The 16953-nt window shown below is 46.1% G+C and overlaps 1 protein-coding gene across 7 annotated transcripts in view; it reads right to left on the bottom strand.

Annotated features, from left to right (window-relative positions):
* JARID2 (jumonji and AT-rich interaction domain containing 2) overlaps nucleotides 1-16953 on the bottom strand; it is a 230987-nt gene that overhangs the window by 95347 nt on the left and 118687 nt on the right. Inside the window, exon 1 of one of the 7 annotated variants that reach the window (XM_043450147.1) lies at nucleotides 6198-6356. The exons of the other annotated variants lie outside the window; for them this stretch is intronic. Coding sequence (XP_043306082.1) covers nucleotides 6198-6264 — 67 coding nt within the window. The 5' untranslated portion in view covers nucleotides 6265-6356. Of the gene's footprint in view, nucleotides 1-6197; nucleotides 6357-16953 lie in introns of those variants that run through there. 7 annotated transcript variants of the gene reach the window in all.

The raw sequence follows: 16953 nt of genomic DNA, 5'->3' as shown, positions 1-16953 counted from the left end.
GCAGGGTGACAATATACAGCCTTGACGTACTCCTTTTCCTATTTGGAACCAGTCTGTTGTTCCATGTCCAGTTCTAACTGTTGCTTCCTGACCTGCATATAGGTTTCTCAAGAGGCAGGTCAGGTGGTCTGGCATGCCCATCTCTTTCAGAATTTTCCACAGTTTATTGTGATTCACACAGTCGAAGGCTTTGGCGTAGTCAATAAAGCAGAAATAGATGTTTTTCTGGAACTCTCTTGCTTTTTCGATGATCCAGCGGATGTTGGCAATTTGATCTCTGGTTCCTCTGCCTTTTCTAAAACCAGCTTTTGAACATCTGGAAGTTCACGGTTCACGTATTGCTGAAGCCTGGCTTGGAGAATTTTGAGCATTACTTTACTAGCGTGTGAGATGAGTCCAATTGTGCGGTAGTTTGAGCATTCTCTGGCATTGCCTTTCTTTGGGAGAGGCGGCTGTGCGGGCGCAGGAGGGGTGAGAGGAGCTACTCCACGTTCAAGGTCAGGAGGGGCGGCCCTGAGGAGATACCCCTCATTCAAGGTAAGGAGTAGCGGCTGCGCTTTGCTGGAGCAGCCGTAAAGAGATACCCCACATCCAAGGTAAGAGAAACCCAAGTACCCAAGTAAGACGGTAGGTGTTTCGAGAGGGCATCAGAGAGCAGACACACTGAAACCATAATCACAGAAAACTAGCCAATCTGCTAACAGTAAAAATGGTTAAAAAGTAACAAATAACGGGGAGGGGAGAGAAGTGTTCATGAGACTCACTGAAAAAGACTCTGATGCTGGGAAAAATTTGAAAGCAAAAGGAGAAGAGGGCAGCAGAGGATGAGATGTTCAGATAGCATCACCAACCCAATGCACATGAGTCTGAGCAAACTCTGGGAGACAGGGAAGGACAGAGAAGCCTGGAGTGCTGCAGTCCATGGGGTCACAAACACTCAGACATGACTGAGCGACTGAACAACCACCATCTCAGAGACATCACCTAGATCGAGGATTTAATGTTTCTTTTCTTAAAAAAAAAAAAAAAAAAAAAAACCTGCCCAAGCACAAATTCAGGGAAAGTGAATTATGAAATTTTACATGAAACGGGGGAATTTTAATTGACTGTATGGGAGCTCAATGTCAGGCTGAGGAAGAGAATGCTCTGAAATGCTGTGGCAAGACTAAGCTCCATTAAAAAAATCAAAGTACTGAGTCCATTGTCCCACGCCCTCATCAGACTGATATCCTGAAAGAACACCAAAGTTTCCCGGGAGAGATGCGTGGTCATTCACTTTCCAGATCAGGAAAACGGGGACCACACAAAGGTGCTGCTTGCCCATCCTATGAACTGGGGGACGTCGGCTGTTTCCAGCCTTTTCAGGGGGCAAGACTGACTTGTTCTGCATATGACTGACTGTTTCGATTTGAGTACCCCCAGCACCAAAAAAGTGTTCATTTATTTCAGTGAGACAGTCTATATGGTTGCATAAACTTGAGCTTTTTCTTTTCTGCACACCCCCACCCCACCCTTCACATCTCCAGTGCGCCGGCTACCCTATTTCGTTTTGAAGGTTTTCATCCAACTCATACCACCTGCCAATCCAGGAAGAGCCAGGTCAGCAAGGTGGATCACACCACCACCGGGCAGACGAGCCATTACGAGAATATTATGCAAGCCAGCGCGGGCTGCCTCTCCTCTCCCCGACGGAACAAAGCCCCGCCACCAGTTTTTACAATGATTTTTAGTCCATGAGAAAGAATCAAACAGCATCCCTTCCTTCAAACACACAAACTGGCTTTATTTTCCCAAACCCCTCCCCCATCAACACAAACCTCTGTGGGGAGAGTAGGTTAAACAGAGGAGAAGCAGAAGGCGCACACATTCTGCGCCCCCCCACCCACCCACTCGGGCATTCGTTCTCCTCTATTAATATTCAGTAGGTTGAACTTAAATTAAACCACATCTATTGTCTTTCACAAAAGCAATAAATATGAGCTGAAAATTCCAAGTCACTGCGGTAAAGGCGGGTTGGGCACTGCCTCCAACCTCGGCAAGTCACCATCAGCTGACAGGGCGGCGAGGCACAGGCCACCCCGAGGGCAGTGTCCGTGCCCAGGAGCGGAGATCCCGGAGGAAACAGAACTCAGCAGCTCTGCACCCCACCTCCCACGTGAGCCGGCAATACCCCCAAACGGGTCCTGGCTAAGCCCAGAACAGCAGCAGCACAGAGAAAGGCAGCTTCCTTGCTGGGGGCTGCCCGTGTGTGTGCGGGAACTTCTGCCTCTGGCTGTAACATAAAGGGGGCTGGGACATTTGAAACACAAATGAGGCCAAAGATTCCTTCAGCTAAGCGGTGATGAGAGCTACAGATTTCAGAACAGAAATGTACGCAGAGAAGGAAATTCTGTCCCATCCTCTGAAAGGGGGGATGAGCATGGGCAGTGCTTCTAATTTGATGATGTTTTAGACACAAAGAAGTTTTCCCAGTCCTCCTATTAGCTACCCATACAGGACGAAATACACAATGGAAGAAAACTCTAACGATTGTTTCATAAAAGCAAGGCCTAGAGAAGGGTTAAAGAGAAAGAAAAACAAGGAGACCTTTGAAGCTGTTCCCGAGCTTCCAAAACATCTGGAGCACACCAAACGTATTAGCATATTAGGGAGAGTCAGTGTATTCGGCTTTGTTGTAGAAGAGATGCACAAAAGGTAATTCTGATTATGGAGCCAATGCCCGTCTGTCACCCTGTCACTGCGAGACAAGGTATCACATTACATATTAAACAGTCAAGCATCCAAAGAGAGCTTTCATTTGCAGCAGCAGCGCGAGTGTGTGCGTGCGTGTGTGTGTGTGTTGAGGGAGGGGGGTGGCAAGACATAAAAGCAGTCCCCTTGGCAGAGGTAGGACCCTCTCTGAGGTACTTAGAATGTCTGTTTTGCTGCCATGATTAGTGGAAAATAAAGCCTATTTTCACTCAAATTTTGAAAGAAAAATTGGATTGTTTGCGTTGTACATGTGAATGCTAGGGGAAACTTGGCTGGGCCAGCTTCAGAGAGTCAACATGAAAATGTAGTTTAAACCCAACTATACACACTCGGGTCAGCAGCTGAGCCTTTGGATCGATCCTGGGGTCCAGGGAAGCGGGTGAGCAGGGCCAGGGGGGTCTGCAAAGCGAAGCCCAGGCCGGTCCACTGACACCCTCTCCACCACAAAACACCAAGGAGGCTGAGAACAAACCACAGTCATTGAGGCATGGTGTCACTGCCACACTCGTGGGCAACGAAGCACAGATGAGCGGGCTTTACCACTTCAGCTCCTGGAGGACATGTGGCCCGCTCCCTCAGGAGGATGGCCCCTGACGGACCAGGGCGCCCCTCTGTCTGCTTTCAAATCAGCGATGGCGATTTCCCACTCCAGCCAGGAAAACACAGCCCCAACAGCCCCTCAAAAGAGCCCCCAAGATGCACGTGCACCCAGAACGTAGAGAGAGGGAGGTATGGGTGGAAGGATAGATGGATAAATACAACAGACAGACAGATGGACAAATAGATAAGATAGATGGATAGATAGGCAAGCAAGCACATAGATTGACAGAGAGGCAGGCAGATTACAGAATCCCCCAGGAACCCTTCACAGCCAGACTTTTTCTCCAGAAAACCTTCTTGGACATCTTTTCAGAAAGGGTGTTCATTCAAAACCTGACAGTGATAATGTCACAGAAAAGCTGGGCCACCGGGCAGGCAAGGAAAATATCTGACCCTCATCCTTTTCTCCTCTTTACAGAATCAAGCAAATGACTCAATTTGGGAGATGTGAACAGGAAGAAAGCCAAACAGAAACCCTAGCCCAGGAGGCAGCTCCTCACCTCGAGGCACAAAGGGAACAAGCAGACAGGTCATAAGTACACCCAAGCAGGGGGACCAGACTGCTGCTCTGACTAAACCCCAAACTGGTCAGCACCACCAGGAGACAAAAGACCTCTCCTCCCCACGTCCCGACAGGAGTCAGAGGAGAGGAGGCTCCAACAAGGACCAAAATGCCACAGCGGAACTTCACAGAAGTGCCTCCACCGGAAGGGTCCGCGATCTCTAGGAAAAATGTCTGAATGGGCCCAGAAGCCACTGAGGCTCTGATGGTGATGCCAGTAAGCAGTGCACTGTGTGTGTGTGAGCACAACTCCTCTACTTCTTTAGGGCGAAGGCTCTTCTCCCTACACTCCCCATCCGTCACCCTTCAAATGGTTCCTACAACAATCAGAGCAGGGACAGTGTCTTTTGAGTACAAATGATTACTGAAATACAAGCATTCACATTGCTCTATGACGAAAAGCTCCACCTGCATCCAGTCGCCCTCAGTCTCCCATCTCAGGGTCATGCCTTCTCTCGGTCCCTGCCCCCATCCCGGGTCCTCGCCGTGTTTACACTGGCAAACCAGTCAACCTACTTGTAAGTGTCTGTCAAAAGCACAAATCCTTGGAATCCCCTAAAACATGAAACTCAGGTCTCTTGTCAGCTAAGTAAAAGGGTGTGCTGGACAAGTGGCCCAGTGCCGAGCGTCGGAGAGGTCGAAGACTGCCTTCCACATTCAAAAGAAGTGATTAAAGACAGTGTTGGGCTTACGCTGGTGTGGAAAATGAGCTGCAGAACAATGGACCACTGCAGAGCCTGGGAACTTAGAGGCAGACACAGCGGAAGGGAACCCCGCGCATTTTTGTCAAAATTCTTTTAGATAAACAAGACCAGCATGTCCAAAGTCTTCTGTTCCAATTAGGTGACATGCCAAAATCTGGTTTTATAAATCCTGTAACTTATGCTTCTCAAAGGGAGATTTTCCGTAAGCAGAGCATGTTCCCGGATAGTGACATTCTACCTATAATTAAAACGTGTGTGTGTGTGTGTGTGTGTGTGTGTGTGTGTGTTTATTTGGAGAGAGAGAATAGGAAAGCTTCATATAGTCATTACATTTACCCCACAAAATATAGTCACCAAAAGAAACCAGTTCTCCAATATTAACAAGTCTCTACAAAGTTAAACAAAGCTGGCTTTAACACAAATCAACAAATCCCATAAAGTTATTAGCTTACAGGCACAACTCCAAACGCTTAAGTGTCCTGACAACTTAATTCAGAAAGGTAAACAGTGACATCCTCACCCCCAAACATCTCTGGCAGTCTTTTATTCCCTAAGCCCATAAAACAGACCCCACCAAAGTACTGAACTCTTTGGTATAAGCTTTCCCGTGCACTCATACCTCGCTACATGCAGATAAGTCAACTGCACACCCACTTCTCAGATGAATATCACAAAGGATAAAGTGGGATATTCAAAGTCCAAAAGAAAAAACAAAAATCTGCTGACAGCAAGCAAGCTAGCTCAGAGAGGCCTACTGCCTCCTGGAGCTACCTTCTTTCCACGGCTGAAATGTAATGGAAACAGTACAGAAAGCAGAACTCCAGTAACAAGGCAAAGATTTGAGGCACCTAAAATTGACGGCCGCTAAAATTCACCTGTGTTTATACTTATGCAAACATGTATGAATGCATGAAATATGGGAGCAGAACCAAGAGCACTCAAAGTTTAACCTTTAGGTCTAACCTAGAAGCACTGAGTCTCTGTTTACATGCCTCAGTTTCCTCCATTTTTCAAGGAAAGAGGACAAGAGGCGGAGAAACAAAGTATGAAGGGAAATGAAAACCATGCATACTGTTTATAAAGGAGACCAAAGCTATGGCAGAGGATGAACTAATTTATAATCAAACATCTATTTTTAAATGCTGGGAAATGATCACAGAAACTAGCAATAAAATAAAGGGGGCCAGCCATCACTGGATGGCAATTCAGTCCCCAAAGAAAGGTCGAGATCCATACAAGCCTGACTAAAACTGCAGATTTGGCCAAAATGGTCAACAGAGCTCAATGCTTTAAGAGCGACATGAATCCTCTCTTGTAAATTTCCACAGTGCCTTTGCAGGAGCCACCACTGCCCCCAGGGAGGATACCAAAGCCGAAAGAATAGTAATATTAAGCAAATCCCAACACTTTTTTTCTAAACATACTCTCATACATATATACAGCACCTTGCCATCCATAATGGATTTAATCAGGACCCCAGCAGGGAAACCCACAAAAGGCCTATTTCTCCAACAAAAGCCACAGCAGCCTGAAACAAATCTAGAGCTATTTGGTTTTTTATTTTATTCATAGGAACAGACCTTCTATCCCAGGTTCCTCAAGATAAGCCACCAAAAACTGCACCTGACAGGCCCGTGGAGCAGCCATCCTCAGAGCCGGATCATTGCAGAGAGACAGAGAGGAAGGAGGACAGAGGACGGGCGGGAGGAGGGGAGGGCGCGCGCGAGGCAGGCTCGGAGCGCTTGTCAACAATCCTCCCCTGCACGTAACGCGGGCGCCTGCGGATTCCGCCAGTGCAGATTCCGCGCGGCCGGGGGGGAGGGGAGGCGCCGGCAGGGAAGGTTATTTATGTGGCTGTGAGACTAACACCAAAGAGGAGGGGTCTGGGGCTTTTTTCCCCCTTCCTGATGAATTAGAATGAGAAGAAGGAAAGGCTCAAATAGCTTTTCACCCTGCAATTTCCTCAACCTGCAATGCAGACAAATCCTTATTTTTAGGATCTCTGACAAGGGTGTGGGGCGGGATGGGGGGCCCCCTTGGATGGGGGCAATTTAATTGTCCACCCTTCTCTGTGCCCAGGGTCAGACCGCTCTCCCCTCCTCGCCCCCGCCCCACCCCCCTCGCTCACACGCTTCCTCCTCCCCAGCCCAGCCGCGGGGTCCTAGCATATTTTCAATGGCATCCTTTTTTTAATATCATAATCTGTGTCACTCAGCACTTGCCTTTTTATTTATTTTTATTTGTTTTTTTGGCTGGGAAACCTGGGCAGCTCTCCAGACAGACTGCAGAAATCTCTTTCCACAAGCTCCGCCTCCTCCATCCCGCACCCGCTGCCCCCCGCCCCAACCCGGGTGGTGCTCCATCACTTCAGTGATGACCGCATGGGCCACGGCTGCCCTCCCCGCCCCCAGCGCCTGGACACCCCGCCCCCAGGCACATAAATTCATCTAATCTAATAAAACAGAAGCTGTTTTCCCTCATTGTTCCTTGCGGATCTTTCACAAAACGGGCTCTGTGGCCTGGCAGCTGGCGAGAGGGGTGAAAAAGGCAGGATTCCAGCAGGGCTGGCCAGCTCCCTGGCCCCAGATAACTGGAGCGCGCATCTCCTTCCCTATGTCATAAGCTGTTTGATTGTTAAAGTCAAAGCTTTTGAAGCTTTTGAACTTCAACTGGCAATTATCAGGTCCAAAGCACATGCTCTGACCACCAGCCCACATTCTCCTCTTTACGCCTCTCCAGAGGGGAAGAAGATGGTGGACACCCTCAGAGAGCCCACATGGCATTGAAAGCTTCACCAGCAGGCTCATCCAAGGGAGCTGGGGAAGGAATGCCCCTTACTCCTACTTTCAGCTTGTAGCTGTTGTTATTTAACTATTGACTGAGCTCCTTCTGGGCTCTACATACATAGGTCAAGTTATCCAGACTTCAAAAAACCCTAGAAGGAGATCTGTCCTGGTTGCAGGGCCAGTGACTATGCATTTTGTCCGCTCTGTTTCTTAAATGAGCGCAGCATCTCTACCTGCCTCACTTTCAAACAAAAAACATCAGGAGGCAGATGATGGTCTGCCCAAACCTCTACTCAATTTCCACCACTTTAAAACCAAAATTACAGGCGAGGCCTTTAAAGATAATCTAGTACAATCCCCCACTTGACAGATGAGTCAACCGAAGCCTCTGCAGTTCTGGTTCTTAACCAAGAGCACGGTGAGTAAATCCTCAACAAGCAGAAGGCCATCCAAGAACCTGGGGTCTCTGGGGCCAGGGGCAAGCTAACACACCAGAACAACCTCATGACAAACTCCCTGTAGGATAAAGGGCTGGAAGAGCCTCTGCAACCGTTACACGCCCAGTGTGAGCCCAGAACAGACCCTCATTCAGTTCTCTCCAGTGCAATCTAGTCCTATTACGCTGAACAGCTGTTTGGCGTCTATCCCGCTGCAGCGTAAGTCATACACAGTCCATTAAAGGACATTTAAGGGGTGACTTTTGGCTCGTCCCTCTTCTTTGTACTGGGACTTGTCTTAGTGGCCTTCCCTGATCAAAAGTACCCAAAAGGGAGAACTGTGAAGGAGATATGAGGCAGGTATTGATTTGGATGTATGGAAATTTTGAAAAAAGGTTAGTAAGAAAATACAAACCACAAGACATAACCAATGAGTCAGAAATGAAGCTTGAGGGTCATGAATTGATAATGGTTATGCTTAATACCCCCACTCTGACCCTCAGACACAGCCCCGGCAGGTAAGTAAGGGCTCTCTGCTCTTTCCCTATCTCTAGTCTCCCAGGCTTCCTCTTCCAATCAACTGAAAAAGTAACAAGGTATTTAAAGTCAAAAAGATAAGGAAACCCACTTCTTGCCTGGAGAATCCCATGGACAGAGGAGTCTGGTGGGCTACAGTCCATGGGGTCGCAAAGAGTGGGCCACGACTGAGAGACTAACACTTTCACTTTAACAGGATGTTGGGCCCTCGATTGCTCTTACTTCTAAAAGCATAGCAGCATCCGACGACGCATTTTTTGTTGTTCAGTTGCCAGGTTGTGTCTGACTCTTTGTGACCCCACAGACTGCAGCATGCCAGGCTCCTCTGTCCTCCACTCTCTCCCAGAATTTGCTCAAATTCATCAGACTATGCACTAGGGATTTATTCCCTGAAAGAAGAGCTTAGCCAGCCGTGTGTGTCCACTCTGGCCTGTGCTCTGCTGCTGGGTCGGGAACAGGAACTGGGGAAACTCCTGGCTGTAATCTTCAGTAGGTTTTGGACTGTTCGGCTAGAACACTGTTTTACCAAAGAGGAAAGCGATCTTCAGCACCGGACTAGAAGGACCAGCATCCTCCAGGAGACACACAAGAACACCGAGAGCCAAGTTCAGCTCCACAATTTCAGTACTGAAATTAAGAGGGGAGGGTAGAAAGGGAGCCTGGCAATGACTGTTTCTTTATTCAAACAAAGTATGATTGACAGCATCACCAGCCAAATTGCAACATTCAAAGATCAGAGGAAGTCTCAATTCTTAAATGAAGACAAGACTCCCCCCAATACTGGCAACTCTGTTGAGCCCCCCTTTCTGTAACTTGGATAAAATAGAGAAAGTCTGTAAACTCAATCACTAAAATACTCTCTATTGTGCTCCCCCCTAACTCATTATTTTTTACGTTACAGCACAAATATGCATGCCTAAATAGTACATTATCTTACTGTGCACAATTACTAGCTTCACGAAAAGGCTATCACACCATGTTAAGCCTTAGAAGATTTTTCTTCCAGTTCAACATTAGGTTACTAAGATCCCACCATGATTTTGTTTATACTCTGTCCCGTCACTTTCACTATGATTTATCAGACTCTATTGTATGGTGTGTGTGTGTGTGCTCACTCAGTCGTGTCCAACTCTTTGCGACCCCATGGAACCTGTAGCCCACCAGGTTCCCCTGTCTGTGAGATTTCCCAGGCAAGAATACTGCAGCGGGTTGCCATTTCCTCCTCCAGGGATCACACCTGCATCTCTTGCATTGGCAGGCAGGTTCTTTACCACCATGCCACCTGGGAAGCCCCACTGTATGGATATTCCACAATTCATTTTGATTCTCTTGTTCATTTAAAGTGTTTCTGATCTGTTGCTATCATCCTTGCTGCTAACATCCTTCTGCTTGTCCCCTGCCAAGCAAGTGCTATGGTTTCTCTGAGAAACACACCTAGGAGTAAAAATTACTAGAAGTTCTTGGATATGCAAATATTCAAATTTATAAGTTAACAGCACACTGGTTTCCAAAGTTAGTTTTTTTCTTGTGTACCAGCAATGTATCACTGAACCTCCAAATGTTTAAATATGAAGACCTCTTACTACTCAAGACTCCAGAGTACTAGTCACTTCAACTGATACCTTAGAAGAGATCAGAATTTCAGAAAGGATGTCCTATCCCAAGAAATGCTCTGCAGCCGGCCAGGTACAAGGCTGCCCTCCACCTGATTATCACCTCAATGCCAGGACACCTGAGGTCTCAAAATTAAGGACCCACCTACGTGCACAACCAATATGAGCTGGGCCAACTCCAGCAGCTCGCCAGCTCCACTCAGCATTTTAAAAAATACACAGCTGAAGCAAACCCCAAATCTTGGAGGTGGACAAAACTGGAAAGAACAATTCATTTGCTTGCCTTAATCGAATTTGGATATCTAATAATACCCTGTGCTAATTAAGAGAACCTGCTGCCTCAGAAGCATCAAGACCTTATTTTATTCATGTATCCAATCAAGGAAGTCAGCCGATACTGAGGGCTGGGATCCACCTCAAAAAGGAAAGACAAGCCTGTCACAGTTAGAGCCAACCCTGGGGTACCCCCTACCACCCATGATGAACCTCCACTTCCCTACCTATACAAGCTACTGCACGTGATGGGGGCGCCTTACTGCCTGAGTTATGTGCTATGAACAGCCATTTACCAAAAATACTTAAATAGGAAGGCAGGGTAGAGTGGGTTTCCCTGTGAGAGGAAGGCATAATAAAGGTGGCGGTGTCCAGGAAGTCTAGGAAATAAGAGGGTTTTAATGAGCGCATTGCATTAGCCATGTGTCCAAAGATATTTCTCTGTTAGTTGAACTGACTTACACAGTATGGATCATATCACCTAAATTATAATAATTTTTAAAAAGCCAAATACAGAAAAATGATCCACTGTGCCAATATCTGACTTCCAAAAATACTATTGAAGTGTGGGCACTTTGCAGCAGTCATTATGTTAATAATAAACATTACTTGTTAAAATTGTATTTAAATCAAAGTTAAGACACTGGCAGTATACCAACCAGAATTAAGTACATACGGAGTCTGACTTGGACCCCTTCCAAGAGGGCTTGATAATTCCTGAAGCACCAACAGCGCTCAACTGTGTAATGCATGTGGCTGGCCCTACAGCCAACGTGACTTCAAGGCCACAATGTACAATTATAAAATAATACCAATAATTATAAGAACACAGAAGGGAGAACTGGGTTGAATGACTGTATATTAACTAGTGAAACAAACTTGGTTGTGATGGATTTAGTCACTAATACCACTGAAATGTGACTACAATTAAATCAGGAGGTTCAAATTGATAGCAGAAAAAACTGTTCCATCAGACTTTTTAAATTAAAAAAAAAAAAAAAAAGGTTTATTTGGGCATCTAAGCCACTAAAAAAGCTTAGTGATTCACAGCACATATATCATAATTTGGACAATGTTGTTTGGTTCTAATCTTCATTTTACTTCCCATGAACTGTTAAGAAGAACCACCGAAAGCTCTCTATGCCTCACTTTGCTTATCTGTTAAATGGTCATAAGGACAACAGTGGTTTAAGATGTTAAGTGCCAATGGAACAAGATGAGTGCTCTGTGAAGGGCGACCTACAATGCCTTTCCATGGTTCCATGGTGGCTCAGATGGTAAAGAACCTGCCTGCAATGCAGCAGACCTGAATTCAATCTGAAGGGAATGGCTATCCACTCCAGTATTCCTGCCTGGAGAATCCCATGGATAGAGGAGCCTGCTGGGCTACAGTCCATGGGGTCACAAAGAGTCAGATGTGACAGAGTGACTTTCACTTTTTCATGCCTTACTTAATAAAACTTTGGTGCTAGTGAAATACAATTTTTGTGGCTAATATTTACTTTTAATTATTTGATTGTAAGAAGAAACAGAAGATACACATGTATGTAAGCTTTTAATATTTTTAAACTTATTTTGCTTCATTGCATCACGCAGGATCTTTAACTGTGGCAGAAGAACTTAGTTGTTATGCAGTATGTAGGATCTTAGTTCCCCACCAGGGATTGAACCAGTGTCCCCTGCACTGCAAGGCGGATCCCTAACCACTGGGCTACCAGGGAAGTCCCTAATGTGTTTTTTAAATGATTCAGATAATGGATTTGAAAAGGTAGACAGAGAAATGATGCAACGTTAAAGATTATCAAAACCATGATTTTGAAAATTAATCATAATAGTATTAAGTAGAATTCAATGAGAATCACAACATGGCCACTTTACCTACTGAAGAATAGAGAGTAACAGCGCTGTTTGAAAAGCACTGAAACCAAGAACAGAGGCAGGTCACAACTAAAGAGCAACTGATCACCTTTTCAAAGCTACTGACAAAGCCTACAGTCTCACACACTGAAGCACGGTAACATACTGATAAGTGGATGACAATTTTTATATTAGCGATTTCACTTCTAGGAAGTAGTACTAAGAAATTAAACAGAAGAAAGAATTTTTATGCAAGGATTTCAATGTAGTTCGTCTTTATTATTTTGTTGCTTCTTTTACTGGTTTAAATTCTTTTTTTTTTTTTTTTTTTTTAAGAAACAAAGAGTTTTCCTGTATCAGCTTTCTGAGCCATGCAATAGACAGACCGGCTATCAGTGCTTTGGTTTTCAAACCTGGCAACATGGACAACCCATGATAGTCCATGAAGGCGCTGGAGTAGCTGGCCTGGAGGGGAGCCGGAGGGAGGTCACGCATGGCAAATGACATGTTCTCATCATTCCCTGCACTCTCAACCCTCAGGGCCTTTGCACATGCCGTTCCTCCTCCTGTGGTAGTCTCTCTGTCTGCCCGGGAAGTGCCTGCAGCCCCTCCTGCTCAGCCTTTAGTGCTCTACAGGTGCTATTCAATGTCATACCTGACTGTCAGGGTCCTGACCAAGAGGATTTAGTCTTGCTCATCGTAATAACCCTCAAAATCTAGCATAAGCCTAGGGAAGTGGCTCAGGACTAACGAATCCTGTCGAAAACATAAGGTGCTTCTTTTGAGGCCATCTCAAGGTCTTTATAAGCCTGAGACACTCTTATTACCTCAGGGGGCCTCATTCTACAACTTACCAAGCTTTCAAAGGCAACCCTCCGCTTTTCTTCCTAGAGAGGAAAATATGTCAAATACTTATCTCTCTGTGTTTAAAAAGTATTTTGCCAGGAATGCCTTGTGAAATTTATAATTCACTTGATTTGCCGGCCTTCATGAATCAAAATTCAAGAATTCTTGAGAATTAACTTCAAGTTTTCAGGTGAAATTAAATTACAGCTTTCATAAATTTAACATTAACCTTCACATTATGTTTTACACATATTTAGCCCTTTAATGATTTTTCAAAAGAAATGGAGACAATAATTTATTTACTCTACACCTGTAAAGTTGTTCTGTGTATTCCTCAAAGTATTTATTTTTTATACTCTAATTTTGATAAACTCGGTTTGTGACTTAACAATTTTAAGTAAAAACCACAACTGTAATCCTTCTCTTTTTTATAACATGAAATTACATCAATCACTATTAACAGTTTTGTTATATTCTTCATGGCATTTTCCCTAAAGGTATCATGTATCATACTAAAGACTAATAATGCTCAATATGGAACACAACTGTATTAAATATTACACAAAATTTTTAAAAGTCACATTTTCAAACACTTAGGAACATGAGGAAAGAAAATATAACTTAAACTGTAGAGATTCCACTGCATACTTAAAACAATGTTAAACAAATTGTGTTTATAAATGTCCAGAAAGCAGACCAGAGAAACATAAAACAAACTAGTAACAAAAAGCAGTATTCTCCCCAGAGGTAATCTTCATAATTTTCTGAAATTTCCAAATTTTCCAGTTAAAATCAATTTGTTTTAAACACAAAAGCAAAAGGAAATCTTAAAAGTTATTTAACTGGTATCACAAGAAAGATAGGAGTGCTGCCATCATAGACGCAGTACACCCAACCACGAAAGAAGTTATTACTGAAAAAAGGAGCTATTTTAAACATTACTTATGCGATGCTAACAGAAACCCTGCATAAGAGGCACATGCGAACGAGAGGGCTTTTGGAGCCAGTGACAGACTGCTGTACTGAAGTCAGGGACAATACGAATTTTGTGACATTAATACTATGGGCAAGGGTCTTCTGAAGCTGCCCAAAACACTAAGAGGCATCTGAAACAAATATTACTGTCATTTCACTTTGCTGGCAGTGTTTCTGAAATTGATGACACCGGGTATGTAAAAAGACTTCCAGCCAAAAAAAACAAGAGCAGGAAGATAGGAGAAATTCACTACTGTGCTCGCCCTCTCTCCTCTCTACGTGCATGGTTTAATTTGTAGACTCTGGTCACAAGCGACTATTAAAAAAAATAAACACACACACACACCCACACACACGTGGCTTTTAAAATTAACTAAAACTAGCCAGACCAGCTGGGGCTAGGTCTCAAGGACTCGAGTCACAACTGGCTAGTGGCTGCCATGCAGACATGAAACATCTCCATCATCACAGAGAGCTCCCCTGGCTCGTGCTGATCTATAGAACTTCCATGCATTTAGTCTCAGGACACAGCAGCAGCCCCTGGGTCTCTGCGCTGTTCTCTACTAGGAGCACAGTACACAGGCCCAGCACAACCAGGACAGGACAGACAGACGGGACTCCTTTTCGGGCCTCCAGAAGGAGAGGGGCAGACAGAGCAGGAGCCAACAAACCCCTCCCAGGCAGCACAGAGGGCTCTTGCAGGAGGGGAGAAGGGAAAGCCGAGGTTGGAACTATTCAAAAGCCACAAGCTTATTCAGAAAACTAAGAACTGTAGAAAAACTTTCTCTGTGCGAAGCAATTACACCAAAGTGGGATTGTTTTTTCATCACAAATGGTTTTAGGAGATCCTGTTGTAGCTTGAGGGTGAAAGGTCAGTAAGCATCAACTAAGACTCACGAACAAAGTGTCACATGAAACGGTTCTGAGTTAGACTCGAATCTTGCTACCCTCCAGGCTCCAGGCACTGAGAGGTGTGAACCCACAGGGGACTCTGGGCTCCCCGCCTCAGTTCTACACACACAGGAGACCTCCAGAGAGAAACCATCACCCTGCATTCTTGAGGGCCGGGAGAGGCGTGGGTGGGGAAGGACGCACACCTCACCCACCAGCACGTTTCCTCCACATTATTGTCTGCAATCCTCACCCCTCCCAAATTCTGCAAAGACCTCCAAATGTCTCATGACCCAACAGCACAGGGCATCGAGTGAGCTGGAAGAACATGAGCCTGCCACAAACACATCTTGTCATCACCCATCGCTGAAACAGAACCGAGACAGACAAGGGGTGGCAAGGGTTTTCTTTTACTGAAGGAGGAAACCAGCGAAAGGATGACTGCTCACAGTGATACCCAGTTCCTGGTAGGACCAGAACGACAGGACCATGACAGTGCATGTTACAACCAATCAACTTTCTGCCGCATCCAATACTGCTTTCAATGGCCAGAATCCAAGCATTTGGGGCTAATTTGACAGACTGCAGTGTAACATAACCTCTATCACTTCTAAAAGGCTGCTGAAAATACAGAGCCCTGAGAGTTTTCTTCCTTGACTCTGCCCTAAGTTTAGCCGCCATCCTGGAACACTCCAGTCATTTTCCCTCCGCCTGCCTCAACGCAGCTGGCGCAGATCGACACTCTTCTGCCTATCAAGGGCCAGCTCAGAAACCGCCCTCTCAGGCTCCTCAGAGACTCCAGAATCCAGTGTTCTGGGCCCAGGTACGGGCATTCCCGCCCATATAAACTCTCACTCTTCCTACTGGGCAGGCTTCCCAATGGGGTTCCCAGGTGACTCACTGGTGAAGAATCTACCAACCAAAGCAGGAGATGCGGGTTCGATCCCAGCGTCGGAGAAGATCCCCTGGAGAAGGAAAGGGCAACCCCCTCCAGTATGCTTGCCTGGAAAATCCCATGGACAGAGGAGTTTGGTGGGCTCCAGTCCATGGGGTCACAGAGAGTCAGACACGGCTGAGCACACACACACAGATTTCCCACCAGTGAGGAATGGCCTGCTGGGGAAAACTAAACAGGGATCACTTCCTTCAAGCTTGGTCAGGGTTTCTCCTCTCCAAGTTCCAGGGAGAGGTCTAATTACAGGATGCTGGCACCCAGGGAACAAAGCAAGCCGATTTGAACACAGTCCCTTAAGTGTGCTGTTTTATGGCCCAGCTACAGCTTTTATGAGAAGTGGTTAGGTAATGTACATCTAGAACCTCAATAACAACTGCCCTTTGAATGCTTCCTTCCTGCCAGGGACTAAGGACTTTAAATAAATCATCCTATTACGCCTGAGAATATTGCCTCTGAGAAAAAAATTATTCCTCCACTTAAGAGAGCAGGGAAACAACCGAGCAGGAGCCAAAAAAGAATGACCGAATCAGGTTTGTTAGTTCTTCTCACCCTTGCTGGGACTGTGAGCCATCCGTCTACAGATGACAGCATGGTCCTCTTCTGCCAATTTCCACGAGAAAAGCTGGAGGGCTGTGGCCTTTGGCCCGGGACTGGTGGGAGAATGAATGCCCAACAGTTCTCTCCAGGAAGTCTCTGGAGTGTGTGCATTCGAAGCCCCAGGGCCCTGAGCTGAGACCAGGGCCTGCCCCAGCCTCGGCGTCTCCTGGGACGCTGACGTGTGAGTCTCGTCGGGGGCGCAGCAGCTGCACATGCGCCGAGCTCACCCTGCCCCACCGCCAGGAAAACCAGTCAGCTCCTCAGCCAGAAAGGTGCATCTGCTTCACAAAGGGGCTCAATCGGAGGAGACTGTCTGACAAGTCAGCCAGTGGCGGTGGCCGGTGCAGCCTCCCATCACTACCAAGAGTAGCCACTTGATGGCAATCTTAACCTATTCCCTTGGAATTCTTCCATAAAGGGGAGACCCCAGGAGGGAGGAGTGTGTGTTGGCTGACCCCGTGGACAGGGCTGGAGACAGTGTCCTTGCAGGACCTTCGTCTGCAGCGGTAGGAATGTCCAAGGCTGGATAAAGAAACCAAAGCCAACGCTCTCCCTAGTGTTACTCGCCA

The sequence above is a fragment of the Cervus canadensis genome, chromosome 28, assembly GCF_019320065.1.
Source record: "Cervus canadensis isolate Bull #8, Minnesota chromosome 28, ASM1932006v1, whole genome shotgun sequence".
In the NCBI taxonomy this organism is placed as follows: domain Eukaryota; kingdom Metazoa; phylum Chordata; class Mammalia; order Artiodactyla; family Cervidae; genus Cervus; species Cervus canadensis.
The sequence above is the reverse complement of the archived record's forward strand: the minus strand, read 5'-3'. Positions and strand labels throughout refer to the sequence as shown.